The 17,433-nt window shown below is 48.4% G+C and overlaps 1 protein-coding gene across 2 annotated transcripts in view; it reads right to left on the bottom strand.

Annotated features, from left to right (window-relative positions):
• Positions 1 to 17,433, bottom strand: part of Gmpr (guanosine monophosphate reductase) — a 38,402-nt gene that overhangs the window by 15,874 nt on the left and 5,095 nt on the right. Inside the window, exons 1-5 of one of the 2 annotated variants that reach the window (XM_051170728.1) lie at positions 15,351 to 15,500; positions 14,792 to 14,911; positions 12,219 to 12,302; positions 8,381 to 8,554; positions 997 to 1,078 (exon numbers count right to left, since the gene is read on the bottom strand). In XM_051170728.1, coding sequence (XP_051026685.1) covers positions 997 to 1,078; positions 8,381 to 8,554; positions 12,219 to 12,302; positions 14,792 to 14,836 — 385 coding nt within the window. In that variant the 5' untranslated portion in view covers positions 14,837 to 14,911; positions 15,351 to 15,500. Of the gene's footprint in view, positions 1 to 996; positions 1,079 to 8,380; positions 8,555 to 12,218; positions 12,303 to 14,791; positions 14,912 to 15,350; positions 15,501 to 17,433 lie in introns of those variants that run through there. The other variant, XM_051170721.1, reaches the window with a different exon arrangement.

Here is a 17,433-nt window from a genome sequence, read left to right as displayed (position 1 = left end):
GCAGAGCCTGAAGTCTCCTGTAGGTTAAAAGCCTGCCTGCTTTATGGTAGACGGGGCCACTTTTCAATATGTGCACTCATACACTCTCCTCCTGGTGCTGGGCCACCGCACAAGGGCTCCTCTTCCTATGACAGCACTCACCTACATGGCCCTCACCTGAGTTTCCAGTCTGCTTCCTTTTGGGGGTAGAAGGTTGTTGTTTTTTTAGTGTGTGTGTGTGTGTGTGTGTGTGTGTGTGTGTGTGTGTTTCTGTGTGTGTTTCTGTGTGTGTTATTCTGCTGTTATTTTTAGTCCCAGATCAAATGTCTATCTTCTTTCATTCCTTCTCTGGGTAATAATGAATGGGCAGGGCAGAATTTTAAATGGCAGTGAGAATGCATGCTTGGGTATGGGAAAGGGGAAGGCAAACACCAGCCAGTCTCAATAACAAACAGCAGCTCACAGGTTAAGGCTGGACCGGCTCTAGTTGGTTCAGGTTCCAGTTGGTTCCGTCATTTAAGAAGCCAGTGGGTGGCCCTAATGCCTATGTGGTGGATTAGTGTCAGGCAGGGAGTCAGTGGAGCTAACTTACCAAACCACAGCTCATGTTCAAATGTCGTCACAAGCCTATCTGCAGTGTTAGGGGGTCCTTCAAACAGTCACATGGCCACAGTCATTCCTGGTCATTAACTGGTCTCCTGTATTTTCCATCCAACCTTCCTCTTCAAGGTGTCTGGAGCATCAGTGGTCTCTGCAGTCTGCTCTTTCACACTAACATGCTCAACAGAGCCTCAAAACACACCCACATGCCTGCTCATGAACAAGGTGCTTGGGGGCATCAGAGAGAGTTCAGTGGCATCTCAGGAGCTTCATGGGGATGCTCAGGTTTTCCAGAGGAATGTGCCTTGAACCCTGGGGTGAGTAATTTATGGTTCCCATGTAGCTTCCTCCAGGAACCCCAAGTCTCAGGCCCCTGCTCCCCATAGACAGCCCTACTGTGATCCAAACAGATCTTACCTGGTCCGACTCCCACTTTGATGATATCTGCTCCGGAAAGAAGAAGCTCTTCCACCATCTCCCCCGTCACCACGTTCCCTGCCTACGAAAGAAAGAACACAGCTCTCCATCACCGGAAATGACACTCTTGTGGCGGAGGGAATATGGGGGCCATGGGGTAGTCAGTGGGGAGCTCTACTCCTGACTCCAAGCGAATGTGTGCATTGAGGCTACTGGGATTCTAGAAGACAGGAAGAAAACACTATACCCAATTCTGAAGTTGATTTGAGTCTGAGAACCAGTGAGTGTGTTCCGGGCTTCCTTCTTCTTCGACTAAATCCTAACACAGAAGCTGATGCCAGAGACCCATTTGAGGGAGTCACCTGGGTGAACTACTGACATGTGAAGCTACAGAAACATAGAATTTTAGACATAGGAAATCAATAGGGCTCATGGAACAGCTGATCAGGTTAAAAACAAAATCTCCTATGGAACCCTAAAACCACAAGCAATAAAACACACTCAGCTGATCAAACCTCGTAGCTATGGGCACAAGCTACTTAGGCATCTGTGAAAAGCCCTGGAACCAGCTCTCTAGAACCCAGGAAGGCATGGTTAGAAAAACTGACCTCATGGTTGAGAAAATACCCGAGTGGCTGTCCCTAGGGCTGGGGCTCCCAGCTTGGTACAGAAGGGCAGGCAGGCCCTGGTGGGCCATGTGCCACTGGCACAGGTTCTGTCTCCAGATGGAGTGAAACTTCAGTCCCAAGAATAGGCCTGCAAGCCAGGAAGTGGCAGGATCCATCAACCACAAGAATGCATCTACGCTGGAAATAGTACAAGCTCTCTCTGACTGCAGGAGCTCGAAAGAGCAAAAATAGCCCTTTGATTACAACTCCCTGCCCCATGGATTCTTCAGCTGGTACTCAGGAGACTTGGCAAAGTGCCCTGATTGGGTTTTCACAACCGTGCAAAGTCACATTTTGGGAAAATGCATCCTTACTCATTCTACTCCGACCAAAGCCCAAGTGTCCCTTCGCTGAATTAGTTCTGAGGGATATTTTTTTTTAATTATACAAAATAACTTGAACTCCATAGAAAAGGTTGTTAGAAAGAGGTGACAAGGCCAGTTTGAAGCTGCTTGAATATAAACACCAGCTGCCGACAGAAAACGACGACAACAGATGTCACAGATGGAGGACCGGGAGTGGGTCAGAGGTAAAGCCGGGACTGGGTCAGAGGTAAAGCCGTTTTCCTGTAAATTCAACTGGGTAGCGCAAAGACCACAGTGAGAGCTCTCTCTCTCTCTAAAAATGAAATGCTTTGCGCAAGTTGATGACGACACAATCAACAAACAACCAGCGAGAGAAAAGCATGTGTAGCCATGACAAAGGGTGACTAGATGGAAAATATGGAGAACTCGGAAGCACCATTACAGAATGCAATAAAAACAAAAAGAGGGACACATGGCTAGTGGGAAGAGGGAGTGCACTCACTTGAGTAATAGTCAAAGTTAATACGCTACCAAGAGTCTACCTTCCACCTACCAAATCAGTCATCAGAGGTTATGGTCACTAAATACTAAAAAGAAAACATCGCACGTACTCTTCCTACTGGTGGGATGTCTTTTCTAGCACAAGTTTTCCTGGAAAGAAATTCAAGCCTCAGGCGTGTGCCTGTCACTTGTCCCACAAAGTCGAAGCCTCTCTCCCAGTGAAATCATCACAAGCCTGGCCAAAGAGTTAGACACAAGGATGTGCCTGGCATTCACAAAGTGAAAAACTCTATTTCTCCAAGAGGGATGGTTCTGAGGGAAATTATGAAGAACCCAATTCAGACAAAAAGAGGACGAGACCTAACCAGAAACACAGAAAACAGTCAGACTTCGGTACGAAGTTTCCAGTTCTACATAGGTGGGCCCTCTGGCCGTGGGAGTGAGGTCTGTGGGTAGGGAGGCGCTGCTCAAGGCTGACTAAGCAGAGAGGCTGCTTTCTGTCGGTTTGAGGAACCTTGTGTAGTGAGTGGATACAGGCTGGAGGGTGTGACAGCCCATGAAAGCACAGTAGGCCCCGTCCCTATAGTAGCTCATGCATGGTCACTTCCTGGACAGCCGTGACCAAACAAAAACTATGTGCGCTGACACAGGCAGGAAGCAGCTACTGCTGGGTGTCCCCACTGTCCCAGTGTCATGGCTTACATCTGAAATATCCCCAAGGCTCATGCTAGGTCCACACAGTAGCAGTACTGACAGATGGGGCTTGGGGAGTTGAGGGCACCACTGTATCAAGAGAGGCATCATTGATGAGCTCCTAACTTCTGTGAGCTCTCGGGAGGGGGCAGGAGCTTCAGGAGACGGGGCCCAGCTGGAGAAGTGGCTGCTGAGGGAGTGTCTCTGAAAGGCACATCTTATCCTTAGCATCTCCAAGTCACTGCTTCTTATGAGGGAAGTGGTTTTTCTCTACCTAATACACCCTGCCATGATGTTTGCCTTGACCCAGACCCAGAAACATGACCATGAACTGTAACTTCTGAGACAAGAGGCCAAAATGAACCTTATTCTTCCTCAGGTTTCTGTCAGAAAGCAGACTAATAGACCCAGGGAAGAAGGCAAGTTCTACAGTCAAGGCCGTCATCACAAGAGAGACAATTCCTGGGCATGACGTCACATGCCCACGGTGTGACGAGCTGAAGAGTTGAGGCAGTAGGATGACCAACTTAAGGCCAGTGTAGACAACTTAGTGAGGCCCTATCTCAAAATTAAAAGTAAATATATGGTTGGGGTGTGGCTTAGTAGAACATTCATCTAGTACATTCAAAGCTCTGGGTTCAGTCCCCGGCCTGGAGGGCAGGGGCAGAATAAAAACAGCCCTGGTAAGCATCTGAAGCTGAAGGCTCAATGCCCAGTACCAAAAACAAAATGAGAGAGAGAGACAGAGACAGAGAGACAGAGACACAGAGAGGAAAAAATAAAATAAAATAATAGTCATACCAAGTATATATTAACCCATTTAACAAGGTATCTAGAATTTTCAGCAGGCAAATACTTAGGAATGGTTAGCCGCTCCTCTCAGCCAGCACTTTTTCCTGCCTTCCCCATGGGGCCATAGGCAAACAGCAAGGAGAGGCAGCAGGTTCAGAGAGGCCTTGACACAGTGCCAAGGCCGGGAATCGCCCATCTCTGCAAGGATTCTAAAAACACTCAGCATTCACCCAGAACCCTCTCGCTCAAAGAATACTGGATAAATTGCCTATTCTTCCTCGCTGTGCCTCTGAAAGCCAGAGAAGAGAAATTAACATTTTCAAAGCCACCAAGAGCCAAAGGCATGAAGCGTCCACGAGAGGTTTCGGAATGAACCGGCAGATTTCAGGGGTCAGCGCAGGCAGAGAATGGCTTAGGAATAAACATCTACCTTGCCAAAGCCTTCAGTGCATTGCTGGGGAAACCAACCATAGCAATGAAACACCTCCTGGCCGGCCAACAGGCACTGCAGAGGCCCTAGCTGCAGGAGGCTGCCAAGGGGCCTGTGGGAACTCCTGCTGTCCAGCCCCTCTGCTCTTAACAACCCCTGCCTCCCCCCTCGCAGCACACACGTTCTCTGTGCTTCCCACCCACGCCCCCTCCTTCCTGCACTGCCCGGTCTCCTCTGGTCTCCTCTGGTCTCCGTCTTAACAGGCTAAGTGTGGCCCTCATCACCAGCCATTTCAAGCTTGTGACATCTTGACAAGTGGTGCTTGCCTTTATACTTGTGTGTTCATGTGTGTGTGTGTGTGTGTGTGTGTGTGTGTGTGTGTGTGTGTGTGTGTCTAAGTGTGGAGGGCAGAGGTCAACCTTGGGCATTCTGCTCCTCAGGACACCATCTATGTTGTTGTTTGAAATGGGGTCTCTCCCTTTTACCTGGAACTCTCCAATTCAGATAGGCTGGCTTGCTGGTAAGCTCCAGGAATTGCCTGTCTATCTCTCTCCCTGGCACTGGGATTATGCGTGGCCCTTTTCTTTTCTTTTTTACATAGGTTCTGGGAATCAAACTCAGGTCTTTGCACTCGCGCGGCAAGCACTCTACCACTCTTCTTATTCTTCTTAGAACATGTCCACTGCCTAGGCCCTACCTGTCGTCTGTGACTCAGGGTTCAGGGCGCACGCTTTCAATGGAATGGAACTACCCACCTAAAAGCAACAGAGCAACTGTTGTGGGTACACTGCATGGGTAACAAAATAGCACCCTATATGAAGCCCATAATTATCCTCCATTTTTGAGTGTCCTAAAACTCCTTTTCCCAAGTAAGGAACAGGTGAGCCAAAAAGTCCCCGCAGGGTCAGGAGCCGGCCGACTTCAGGAGTGTGGTGGTATGAGTGCCTGTGTCCTCTCAAATCTTTGTACCCTGGAACCTGAAAGGCTAGGGCAGTGCGATCAAAGGATAAGGTCACCAAGAGGATTCTCATTGGTTACTGCTCCTTAGAGAGAACTGAGGGAGCATGTGTGGGTCTTTCTGCAATGTGAGGACACCCCCTCCAAGTTACCTATAAAGGAACAGTGCCACCGGACAGCAGGCAGACCTTGGTCTTGGACTTCCAGTAAGTTTCCATGATTTAAAAGCCACCCTGTTTATGGCATTTTGGCAGTAGCCCGAAGGGAGGCACCGAGATGGTGAGTTTAATGGTGCTGCCAACTAGCTACCAAGCAGAGCCATAAAAAAGGATGAGTGAGGCATCAGGGAAACCAGCAGTGGCAATGGCCTTCCGTCTCAGTACTCACAAACTCAGCTGGCAAAACAGCAGGGAGGAGCTCAAACATACCACGGGTCAAAAGCTGACACAAAGCACAGGATAAACTGGGCGTGGTGGCACATGCCTTTAATCCCAGCACTCAGGAGGCAGAGGAAGGTGGATCGTTGTGAGTTCGAGGCCAGCCAGCCTGGTCTATAAAGTGAGTTCGGGTCAGCCAGGGCTACACAGAGAAACCTTGTCTCGAAAAACCAAAAACCAAAAACCAAAAAACCACACACACAGACAGGATGACCACGTACAGAAAGCTTGAGGTGGCCCAACTCAAATGGTGTTTGTTTAGGAATGTGAAGTTGGCAAGACCAGGACAGCTGCCAAGAGGGAAGAGAAAGCCTGAGGTGAGAAGTCGTGGCAGAAGGGGAGGGGAGCAGCGAGATGTAGGGTTCCTGAAGCATCGCTGTGTATGCACTTTCCATAATTGATAAGGCTACCAAAGGTGTGAGGCAGAAGCACTAAGCCACCTCCTTAAGCCTGTGTCATTTACCATTAATCCTCTGTAAGCAACCTGCAAGCCATGAGGGCAGTAAACAGGAACAGGCTCTCAGCCACTAACCCTCCATGTCTCCAGAGGAATAAAGACAGGAGAGGGAGATCCCACCCTTCCAGACCCTTCCAGACCCCTACAGACCCATGCAAAGTCCCCCAGGCCCCTGCAGACCTCAGCAGCCTTGGGCCTTTCCTTCTCTCCCCATCTCATGGAATCCATGCAGGGCGCCACATCCCCAACAATACTTGTTGAGATTTCTGCAGCCTGTCAGGAAATCAGACAACTTAAGTTTTAAGGTCAGGTGCTATTCAAGGCCAGCACATCTTGGCCAGGGCCTAGGGCTTCTGCTCTTCTGGAATTCCAGCTTTGTCTTCCCTCTTAAGTAGTCCAAAGAAAGTTAGCACAGAGACTACCCTTGGGTCGCCAGATGGGGCCTGGGACTAAGTGAGCATGAGTGGTCCTGGGCAGGGGAAGGGATAGCAGCTTTACCATGCCCCATGCAGGCCTCCCCAACTAGAAAGGAAGGCATCTACCTCTCGCCCCATACTGCCCAGGGGCAGGTGAACAAGGACAAAGGAGTCTCAACGCGCAGTGTAAGGGACGGACTTGGCCTTCTGTGCTCTCTTCCGAAATTGGTTTGGTTATTTTATGTTAGTGTGGGATTATGATAAATGCCCAGACCTAAGAGCACGGACTGCCCTTCCAGAGGTCCCGAGTTCAATTCCCAGCAACCACTTGGTGGCTCACAATCATCTATAATGTGATCTGATGCCCTCTTCTGGGCTGCAGGCATACATGCAGGCAGAGCACTGTATACATAATAATAAATACATTTTAAAAAAAAGATTCCTGATCTACACTAAATGTGGAATAATCGTTCCTAGTCTTTACCAAGATGCTGGAAACCAGAGAGGGAACTGGCATCACACTGAAATACCCGGAGAACTTAAGAGATGCAGAAGAAAGCTGAACTTTTAGTCTCACATGCAACAAACCCATGAACGTGTGGGTGTTTTCCCAAGCACGAAATAATTCCCAGCAGAATGTCCTCCAACTTAACTCCATTCAGATGGTACCTGGACATGGTGTCAGACCCCACAGATCTGAGCTCAGTCCCACAAGACTGCTTCACACACTGAAAGCCAACCCGGAGCAGCAGGCTCCACAGCTCCTGCCTGGCTTGCTCTCAGATCCAAGGTTCGCTGACCACCTCCTCAGGCAGTTTGCTAGAGTGGCTGCTAGAGACAGACACACACACACACACACACACACACACACACACACACACACCTCGGGAAGCCGGCTAACCAACTTAGCAAAGGATGTAGAGAAGTCAGATGAAGATCTACCCCAAGGGAGGGCAGGGACTTCAGACAAGCGGTGTCAGGAATCCAAAGGCTCAACAGACAACATTTCTCCTGATGGCTTTATCATTAGGAAATCTATCTCAGGAAGTCCAGGCCTGAGCATGAAGGGGTTCCCCAAAAGGCCTCAGCTGAAGGTGCTGTACGGGGGTGACTGGATCAAGAGGGCACTGCTTCCACCGATAGATTAATCCACCGAGGAGTTCAGAGGGAAGCAGCTATCAAGGAGCTAGAGGAGGCCTCACTGAAGAAGGTAGGTAGATAAGGCACGTCTGTGAAGGGCAATACCTTGACCCTGGCCCATTTTTCTTCCCAGGAGGTGATCTCTGTATTACTTGTTGGTGTTGTTTGGTTCTTTTTGTTGTTGTTGATGTGATAAAATACCGTGACCAGATCATGACCAAAAGCAACTTAGTTTAGAAAGGTCCTTAAAAAGACAACTGAACTCCATTCAGCAGAGACAATGTCTGACTGCCAACTTCCTGACAGGGAAATGTAAGGCAAATAGGTCTGAAAACATGGTGGTGCCATAAGGCGAATCATGAGCAGCCATGTTTATCAGGATTGGATTTATGTTTTACAAGAAAGTTAGTCCTTCTGGTCTTCCCTAGAGTCTACTTGTCCCTTTCTTGGAGATTGAAAACCACTCTTGCGACAACAGCTGTGGAAAAGAAACAAGCCCCCACCCCCACCCCACCCCCACCCACCCCCACACTCCCTGCACACTGCATCTTTATTGTTCCCATCTTGAAAGCATTCTACCATGCTTACCATGATGGTGTGCTCAGGAAATTTGGATCGGACCAGTTTCACGAATTCCACGAAATGTTCCGAATACCCATTGGCCACATCCAGGCAGATGAACCTCACCTGAGGCACGGCTTCCAAGACACAGCTCATCTTTTCAAGATCATTCTGCCCACTGCCCGAACTCACGGCTACGTGCTGTGGCAAAGTGAAGCAAGGAAGACAGCCGTGAACAGCAGTATTCCAAGAAAGCCCCTCCCTCCATCCTGAGACCCTCTGAGGTCTACCCTGAGCTAACACAGAGGCTCTGTGCAAGAGACAAACAGCCGTAGAGGTAAGAGAGACCTGCTCCTTCCATGAGCTAAACTTCATGTTTTCTTTCCTACCCTCGACTTAGACTCATCCTTGGACCAGGGTCTTGGCAACAAAACCTCACAGTAAACAGATTCTGATATGCTCGGGAGACCTTGTTCTTGACTTCTGCTTCATTTTTCAGGCTTGCTGTCTGAAACTCTGTGCTGCTCGGGGAGCTACTGACACAAATGTGTCATGTGGGGAAACTCCCAGAAGGGTAACGTATAGGAAGTTTCCAGAAATAACAACTGAGGGCCACAGGCATTTACAGATTAAGGAACTATGTGGCTAGGTTGTGACTCAGCTGCTAGAGAGCTTACAGTCATTCTCTACCTACAGAGCCCAAGGCCAGTCTGCACCACAGGACACCTGTGTGACATTTAGCGTTATCAACTTGAGAGAGTCTAGAAGGAACGGCGAGACAGGCCTCAAGGGCATGCCTTTGGGAAAGTCCTTGACTGCCATGACTTGAGGTGGGAGACCTGCAGCACCGTTCCTTTGCTGGGATATGTGTGAATGGAGAAGCAGAGCTGAGCAGCAGTGTGCATTCCTGGCTCTCTGCTTCCTGATTGTGGATTCACGTGACCAGCGGCTTCAAACTCCTACCGCCTTGACTTCCCTCCCAGGGCAGTCTGCACTCCTGAACTGTGAGCCGAAATAAACCCTCCCTAACGTTGCCTTTGTCAGAGTTATTTCAGCTCAGAAACGGAGGATGAAAACTAAGACATCATATCTCAAAATGAACAAATAAAGAAAACCAGGGGCTGGAGAGATGGTTTTTGTGGTTAAAAGTGCTTACTGCTCTTGCAGAGGGCACAGATTTGGCTCCCAGCACCCACACAAATGCCTATAACCATATGTAAGGCCAGTTCCAGAGGATCCAACACCTTCCTCTGGCCTCTGTGGGTACTAGGCATACATGTCATGCACAAACATATATGCAGGCAAACACACACATAAAAATAAGCCTTTTAAAAAAATACACCCAAGTTGATGTGGATTTTTTGTTGTTTTGTTGTTATGCATGTGATATATATGCACTAATTAGCTACATATCACTTGCATTGTATAAGGCATTACAAGTCATACAGAAATTATTTCATTCTACAAAGGAGCTGTATAGGTTACATATAGATTCATTACAGGATCTGAGCAACCAAGGACGTTGGCATCTACAAGAAGCCTGAAATTAGACACCCAACCACTAGCATGAAGCATCTACATTGTTCAGAGTCTCTGAACAATATGTCAAACATGAAAGACTTTATATTGTGCCAAAATTATTTTATCTCTTAAGCCAACATTTTTGTAGTAAAAGTCCATACCTAATTAAACCATGGTGACAGCAGCCATGCCAGCAGCCACAATCATTATCTTATTACGAATGATCTGCCCACAGAGAGGCAGGCCAGGCCTTACTGCTGCGTTTGGCTTAGAACCAGTGGAATGTACTGGAAGGAAACTCATTCATGTTACAAGAGGGTTTATGACATCATTTTTAAACACCCATTTACTTAGTGGCTTCTAAGACATAGCAACACAGCATGTAAGTCATCTATATTGGCTACTTTTATGTCAAGTTGACACAAGCTGCAGTCGTTTTGGAAGAGGGAACCTCCATTGAGAAATGCCCCCTACTAGACTGGCCTGTGGGCAAGCCCGTGGTACATTTTCTTGATTGATGTGAGAGGGCCAAGCTCACCATAGGCAGCGCTGGCCCTGGACTGGTGGTCCCCGGTGATATACGTAAGCAGGCTGAGCAAACATGAGCCAGTAAGCCACACTCCTCATGACCTCTGCTTCAGTTCCTGCCTGTGTCAACTCCCTGCCCTGACTTCTCTAGATGGTGGACTGTACACTCAATGGACACACTGCAGGATGAAATAACCCTTTCCTGCCCAGGTTGCTTTTTGGTCATAGTGCTTCATCACAGCAACAGAAACCTTAGACTAAGCTTAGACCAAGCCATCACCTTGAGTACGCAATGATTTTAGCATATTTAGTTATGTCATTAGTATAGAACATTCTCCTGGTTCCCAGGAGGATTTTTTTTTTTTTTAATAGCACGAGATACTGAATACTGAATGTAGGGTGTCATGCACTTGTCGGTCCTCACGGGTAAATCCTAGCTGAGCTATATCCCAAGCTTCTCTCTAATTTTCTTATTTCAGAGGCAGGCTAAGTTGCCCCTGTTGACCTTGACCTTGAGCTCCTCCTGCCTCAGCCTCCAAAGTAGCTGAGATTATAGGCTATGGCGCCAGGCCTGGCTCTGAATGATTGATAGACTCTTTGACTCCTTCCTCCTGCTACCAGGCCCAGACAACCATGTCTCCATGTATTTGGCCACCATGGGCAATTAGTGTCCATGAAATCACACTTGTGGGCTTTTGTGTTTGGTTTTTACCCAGAAAAATGCTCTCAGGGTTTTTCATACTACAACATAAGCCAGCACTTCAGTCCCTTTGTGGCTGGATATCATTTGATCATATTGATGCATTTTATTTCTTTGTCCATCAACTAGACATTTCAGTTGTTTAGTTTGCATTTGCTACTTTTGGGCTATTATAAATGTTATGAGAATTCATGAACAAGTGTGTGTGTGTGTGTGTGTGTGTGTGTGTGTATGGATGGTTTCATTTCCTCTAGAAATGGGACTGCTGGGCGACATGGTAACCCATGTTTACTCTCGTGAGTGTCTTAGTCAGGGGTCACTATTGCTGTGAGGAAACACCCTGACCAAAGCAACTTTGAGGTGAAAGGGTTTATTTGGCTTCTGCTTCCAAGGAAATCACGACACAGCAGGCAAGGACCCTGGAGGCAGAAGCTGATGCAGAGGTCATTTGGAAGGGTCTTGCTTACTGGCTTGCTCCTCATGGCTTGCTCAGCCTGCTTTGTTATAGGGTCCAGGGATGGCCCCACCAGCTATGGGCTGGGCCCTCCCTCATCAATCACTAAGAAAATGCCCACAGCCTGATTTATGGAAGCATTTTCTTAATCGGGGGTTCCCTCCTCTCAGATGACGATTGCTTGTGCTAAGTTGACATAAAAGTTTGCAGCACAAGGAATTTTTAGGCCATTCACAAAGCAGCCTCAGCTCCTATGGTACCCCCAATATATATGAGCATTCCCATCTCTCCACATCCTCACTACTTCTCACACCATTCTCATGACAGCCAGCCTGGCAGGTGTGTGTATAAGGTATTGAAAGACAAGACAATTCGTTGTAATTAGGATGCACTGTCTGTAGCCAGGGGGGAAAAAATCACTTAGGTTGCATTCACCTGGAACCCCCTAGCAGGACACAAGTCCTTCCCCAGGAGCTAATGATGGATGTCTACTCTCCAAGGGGAAGCCGACTTCACAGGTAATTCCTGGTTTTCCTCAGTGGAGCCCTGGCAGTGACCCACTAGCCTCCTGTGTACAGACTCAGATGCTCTTGACATTGCTGACGACTTTTATTCCCCCCCTCAGCCCTTGTCACATAAAACACCCGTCATTGTCATCATACCTGCAGGCACTCGGGGTGGTTTTCCGCGAACCGTTTCCAGTCATCCAGGGAGTAATGCTTGTGAACTGCTGTAAACATGGCATGCTAGGAAACAAAACCAGATTGTCAGGAGGGAGTCAGGGGAGCCTGTCTCCCTCTCTGCGTGCTGGGGTAAGGCACAGATAAAAGCATCTGCGGCTGCCATTCATGCCTAATTTGTTCTGAATGTGTCCCTGGGAGCCAAAAACAAACAAAGGTGTGTGCCGTGAAGCAATGGATCATAAAATGGTCTCCTGCTCTGATATGATCAGACCATGTGTGCTCAGCCTGGGAATCTCTGTCCAAAGGCAAGAGCGGAAATAAAGGGGCTTTTCTACCCAGCTGGCCACCTAGCTCTTGCCCACACCCAAGGCAGGACAAGAACATACATGTAAAAGATCCCCAAGATCAGGAGAGTGACCATCCTAATGCAAGCTTATGCTTAGCCAACCAAGGGACCTTGCCTTACACCCAAAGCTCCCTCCAATTCCCAGCCTAAACACATCTTGCTGAAAGCCAAGGGGGTAGTTACATAAATAACCACACCTCTCTGGCTATTGAACCAGACTTTACCACCTTTGGGCCAATGCTTTGCAGACACCACTGACTTCTCAGGACAACTTTAAACAGAATGATTATCATTATGAGCAGAAATAGGGTTTAAGGAATTTAAGAAATACATAGCAAGGCTGGGTAGGGTGGCACATGCTTAAAACTCCAGCACTTAGCACCCTGGGAGCTGAGGCTAAAGGACTGGGGCGGGAGGAGGCCAACCAGAGCTACATAGCAAGACCCTACCTCCAAAGGGGGCGTGGGGCAGAGGAAGAAGAACTAACTAATTTAGCAATTGCTCACAGCCATGGCCAGACTCAAACTCCCCTGTTCCGAGGACTCTCCTCTAACCTCTGAATTGCCCCTACACCTCCAATTTCCCACTCTAAAATCCCATGACTATATTAGTTCACATTGTCTATGGATCCTAAAAATAGAAAACTCACAGAACCCACATATGGTTATCTCTGCCTGTGTGGGCTATGCATTCCTTATGGCTATGCATATCCCATAGAAAAGGGAAGGGCACACAGCAAGTTCCAGGTTATTCAATGAGTAACAATCAAGGGTACAGACAAACCAGGCTGCGTATAGATCCCTGAGCCCCACATCCTTTAACCCTGTTAGCTTGCTATCACTATAATAAAGTACCTGAGGTGATTAACTTAGAACAAACAAAGGTTCATACTGGCTTGCTCTATTGAAGGGCCCATTGATCTTGGGACTGTGGCATGTCAGCACATCATGGCGACAGGACAGAGCAGATCAAAACTATTCACCTTATACCCAGTCAGGGAGTAGAGGAAAGAGGAAGACACTGGGGTCCCACACTCCATTTCAAGGCCACACCTCTAATGACCTAATGACTTCCTGCTAGGCTCAATCTCTTAAAAGGCTCTACTACCTTGAAAAGCACCACCCTGAGAAACATCCTTTAACACATGGGTTACATGTTCGGGGACACGTTCTCACAGCACAGCATACACTAAAAATTCGTTACAAACAGTCATTAATGACAAAGCAAGGAAAAGATTAGGAGGAAAACACATCACTTCCTTTAGCAATTAATTTCTTTGCCTCAGACTCCCCTCTGGCAAAGGCTTAGAGCTGACAAATGGCCAATCCTCAGTGAGGTGGAGGACCCCCAACTCCACTTTCTGAGCTCATAATTTGACACACTTTTCCTCCTCATCGCTGCCTAATGATGAATCCCAGTGCCTCCTGTGGTCAGACCTGCTGCCCCACAGTGAGAAGCTGTTCCGACTAATTGCCTTTCTCTTTGTACTTGGCAGACGTGACCAACAGAAACATATACACAGCTCCCGTGCTCATCATCAAGAAACACTCCAGTCTGGGATGTGGAAGATTCCCACACCCGGCACACAGCTCTGTGAGGCAGCAAACACTTACAACTGACGTCTCCTCCATGTTTCCTGAGGCCAAGATACTAGTGAGGAGAAGCCTTGAACTTGCCTTGGGATCCATACATTTGGAGATGTGTCCTACTGATTCTGGGGTCACTTTGGGTTTGTGTCCTCCCTCTCTACTTCACTGACAGCCCTGGGGCAAGATGTCCCTCCTCTTTCTCTGTCTGCCTCAGTTTCCTCATCTGCAAAAGGACCCTACCCCCATGGAGCGATGGCATTCCCCAACACAAGGTATTAAAAGCTACAAACGCACATGCAAAGTGGTTGTCGTCAACTTAAAGATAATGGCCTCTCTAATATGGCATCCAGCCTGTTGCCTAACTTCCTTTTGAAAGCCTGATTTCTAAAACCATTACAGGCATTTTCACAGGAGAGCCAGAGGCAGATCTGGACCATTTCACAGAGGGCAGAGTTCAGACGTGGCACATCTTTTGACTACAGAAGAAGGCCCGGATGTGTTTCTTACGACAATCAGACTCAGCAAAAAATGACAGAGTCCAGGCACCTGACACCACTGCCACCACCCTCCCCTAAACAGTGGAGGATCTCCTGAAGTGGTTGAGCCTGTGACATTACCTGTGACATTACCACAGCCATCTCAAAGGTCCCCACGGTGTCCATGTTGGCCACAATGATGGGAATTCCTGAGTAGGTCTGCTTTGAGTTTCGAAACGTAAAGGTCCGCTCGAGATCCACCTATTTTTGCAAAAGGGGAAAGAAATGAGAGGTGGCAGAACTCCCAGTATTCAGAGTCAGTAGGGAGGACACCAAGGATGAGTCTGGCCCTCAGGCCCTAGAATCTCTTAGAGCTCTGGCCTGGTGTCCCAAGGACAGGAGAGCCCCCCAAGGAAACCAAGCAGCAGGGTACACCCCTCTACAAAAGCTCAGACAGTCCCCTCTGTCCCCGCACACCTGGATAAGATGCTGGATCTATGTATAAGCTGTCCCCATCAGCCTCTCCAATCCCACTGCCACCCTCTCTCTGCATCCTGTCTCACGCATGTTCACATGATTATTTCCGCTGGCTCCAAGCACTGGAGGGCCCATTCCTCCTCTAGAAAAATCCAACCACTCTTCCCCAACGACAGTAGCCCTTCCTCCTCCTCCCATCAGGTCCTTCCCATGCCCTGTTCACCTTGAACCACACTCCAGAGTTACCAGCACTGAGCTACAATTCCTTAATCCTTTGCCTCTCACTTCCGGCAGCTTTTTTTGTGATTATGAGAGCTGGAAGGCAATACAATACACCCATCTGTTTCTCCAGAGAGACACTTGTTCCTCTGATGGCTGTAGGGAGGGCCCCCACCAACTCTCCCGGAGTTCCCACTTGAGTGCACATGTGACTGTGAGCTGTCAGCAATCCAGTAGGATGCCCAGCCAGGACTGTGTGGGCTTGGCAGAACGATGTGCCAAAGCTGGGTCCTCACAGAGAGCTGGCGGCGTCAGAATTACCTGTGACCCCGGGTAGTCTTGTGCTTGAGCTTATCACAGAGAGGCCACTCCTAAGACCCCGGTTCTTAAATGCCCGTCTGTCTGGGTTTGACCAAACATGGGTGCCAAGTGAGAACCTGGAGGATACTGAAGGACAAGGCGAGATCTGGACTGCCCCCATCCCTTGGTTCCAGCTTTCCCAGCAGGGTCCAATGTCTCTCACCAACTCTCACCCTATTGCTACTGCCAAGCTCTCAGCTATGTCAGGAGGGATTTCAGTAGAGGAGATGTCTGTCGATAAAGTGCATGCCTTGCAAGCATGAGAACCTAAATTAGGATCACCGGAAGTACTGGGAAGCCAGGTACATGCCTAGTATATCAGCCATGAGGATACAGGAGGTGGAAACAGTTGATTCCTTAGTGCTCTTAGGCCTGGCTAGTCTGACCAACTTGGTGAGGCTCCAGGCCAGTGACAGATTTTGTCTCAAACAAAAGATAGAAAGACCCTGAGGATCCACACCAAAGATTGTCCTCTGACCTCCATATATACACCATGCACACGCCTTACACACGAGCACACACACACACACACACACACACACACACACACACACACTGTAGATTAATAAATTTCCCATTTGAAACACCCTGCATCACCCATTGCTTTGACTGAACCCTAAGTAACACAGACCACACTAGAAGTGACCTGTAAAGAAGAAACTTGAACTTTCAGCCTCTGAAACAATTTAGTCCTACATGGACCCCACTGCCTGAGTACATACAATTGCCATCTTCAACCAGTGTTCTCCTTGTGTCCCTCTTTTCCATTTCATTCAACCTGCCCTTCACAGCCTGCATTAAGTCAGAGCACACTGTGTGCTACACCTCAGAACTTTTCAGCCGTTTCATTTTCTTGCTTCTACAAGTCGGAAAGGCTTCCTGGCTTGCTGGTGTCATAAAATGACTGTGCTAGCCCTCAGCAGAGCAGTCAGGGAGAGGAAGTGAGATGCTGGCTGTTATTCCATGAACTTCCAGGAGGTGTCTCAACCCTTTCTGGATTTCCTCTCTTGGTTAAAGCAAGTCTAGCTGACACCCCCCAGGATGTCTGAAAGAGGCAACTTTGCAAGAAGGCCCTCCCACTTTGGGGCCAGATTGAAAACAATCAGAAGTCCTGGTCTCAAACACTCTTGTAATTCATCCCAAGATGCACTCTCTGTCCCCAGCTGTTTTTCCCCATTGGCACGCCAAAAGCTATCTGCAGTACACACACACACACACACACACACACACACACACACACACACACACACACAGTGGGGGGGGGAGAGATGGGGGGGGAGAGGGAGAGAGGGAGAGAGAGAGAGAGAGAGAGAGAGAAAGAAAGAGAGAGTGCGCCCTTCACTTCCTATCTCCACTTTTTACCAGGCTCTGGCCAGCAAACTTTTCCCTCCCAAATGACATAAGGCAGATTCCTCCCAATACTTGGTTCTAAGAATGAGAAATTAAATTATCTGCCCTAATCTTATCTACCCAGACACATACACACCCCCAGAACAGTCCTCTTGTTCACTGAGAGATAACGACTTCACCCCGGCCTCCCAGGCCTTTACTCTGCCACCACTGCTGAGTGCCCCAGATAAAGCACCCCCAATTTCCCACTCAGAAAGTAGCAAACTATACCCCCCCCCTTTGACCCCAAAATAACTTCTGTTCTCTTCAGTGAGTCAGTCTGATCATTACCCAGCATCCTGCAGGTCTAAAGTACACACTGACATGTAATGAGTCAA

Source organism: Acomys russatus, chromosome 3 (assembly GCF_903995435.1).
Source record: "Acomys russatus chromosome 3, mAcoRus1.1, whole genome shotgun sequence".
Taxonomy (NCBI): domain Eukaryota; kingdom Metazoa; phylum Chordata; class Mammalia; order Rodentia; family Muridae; genus Acomys; species Acomys russatus.
The sequence above is the reverse complement of the archived record's forward strand: the minus strand, read 5'-3'. Positions and strand labels throughout refer to the sequence as shown.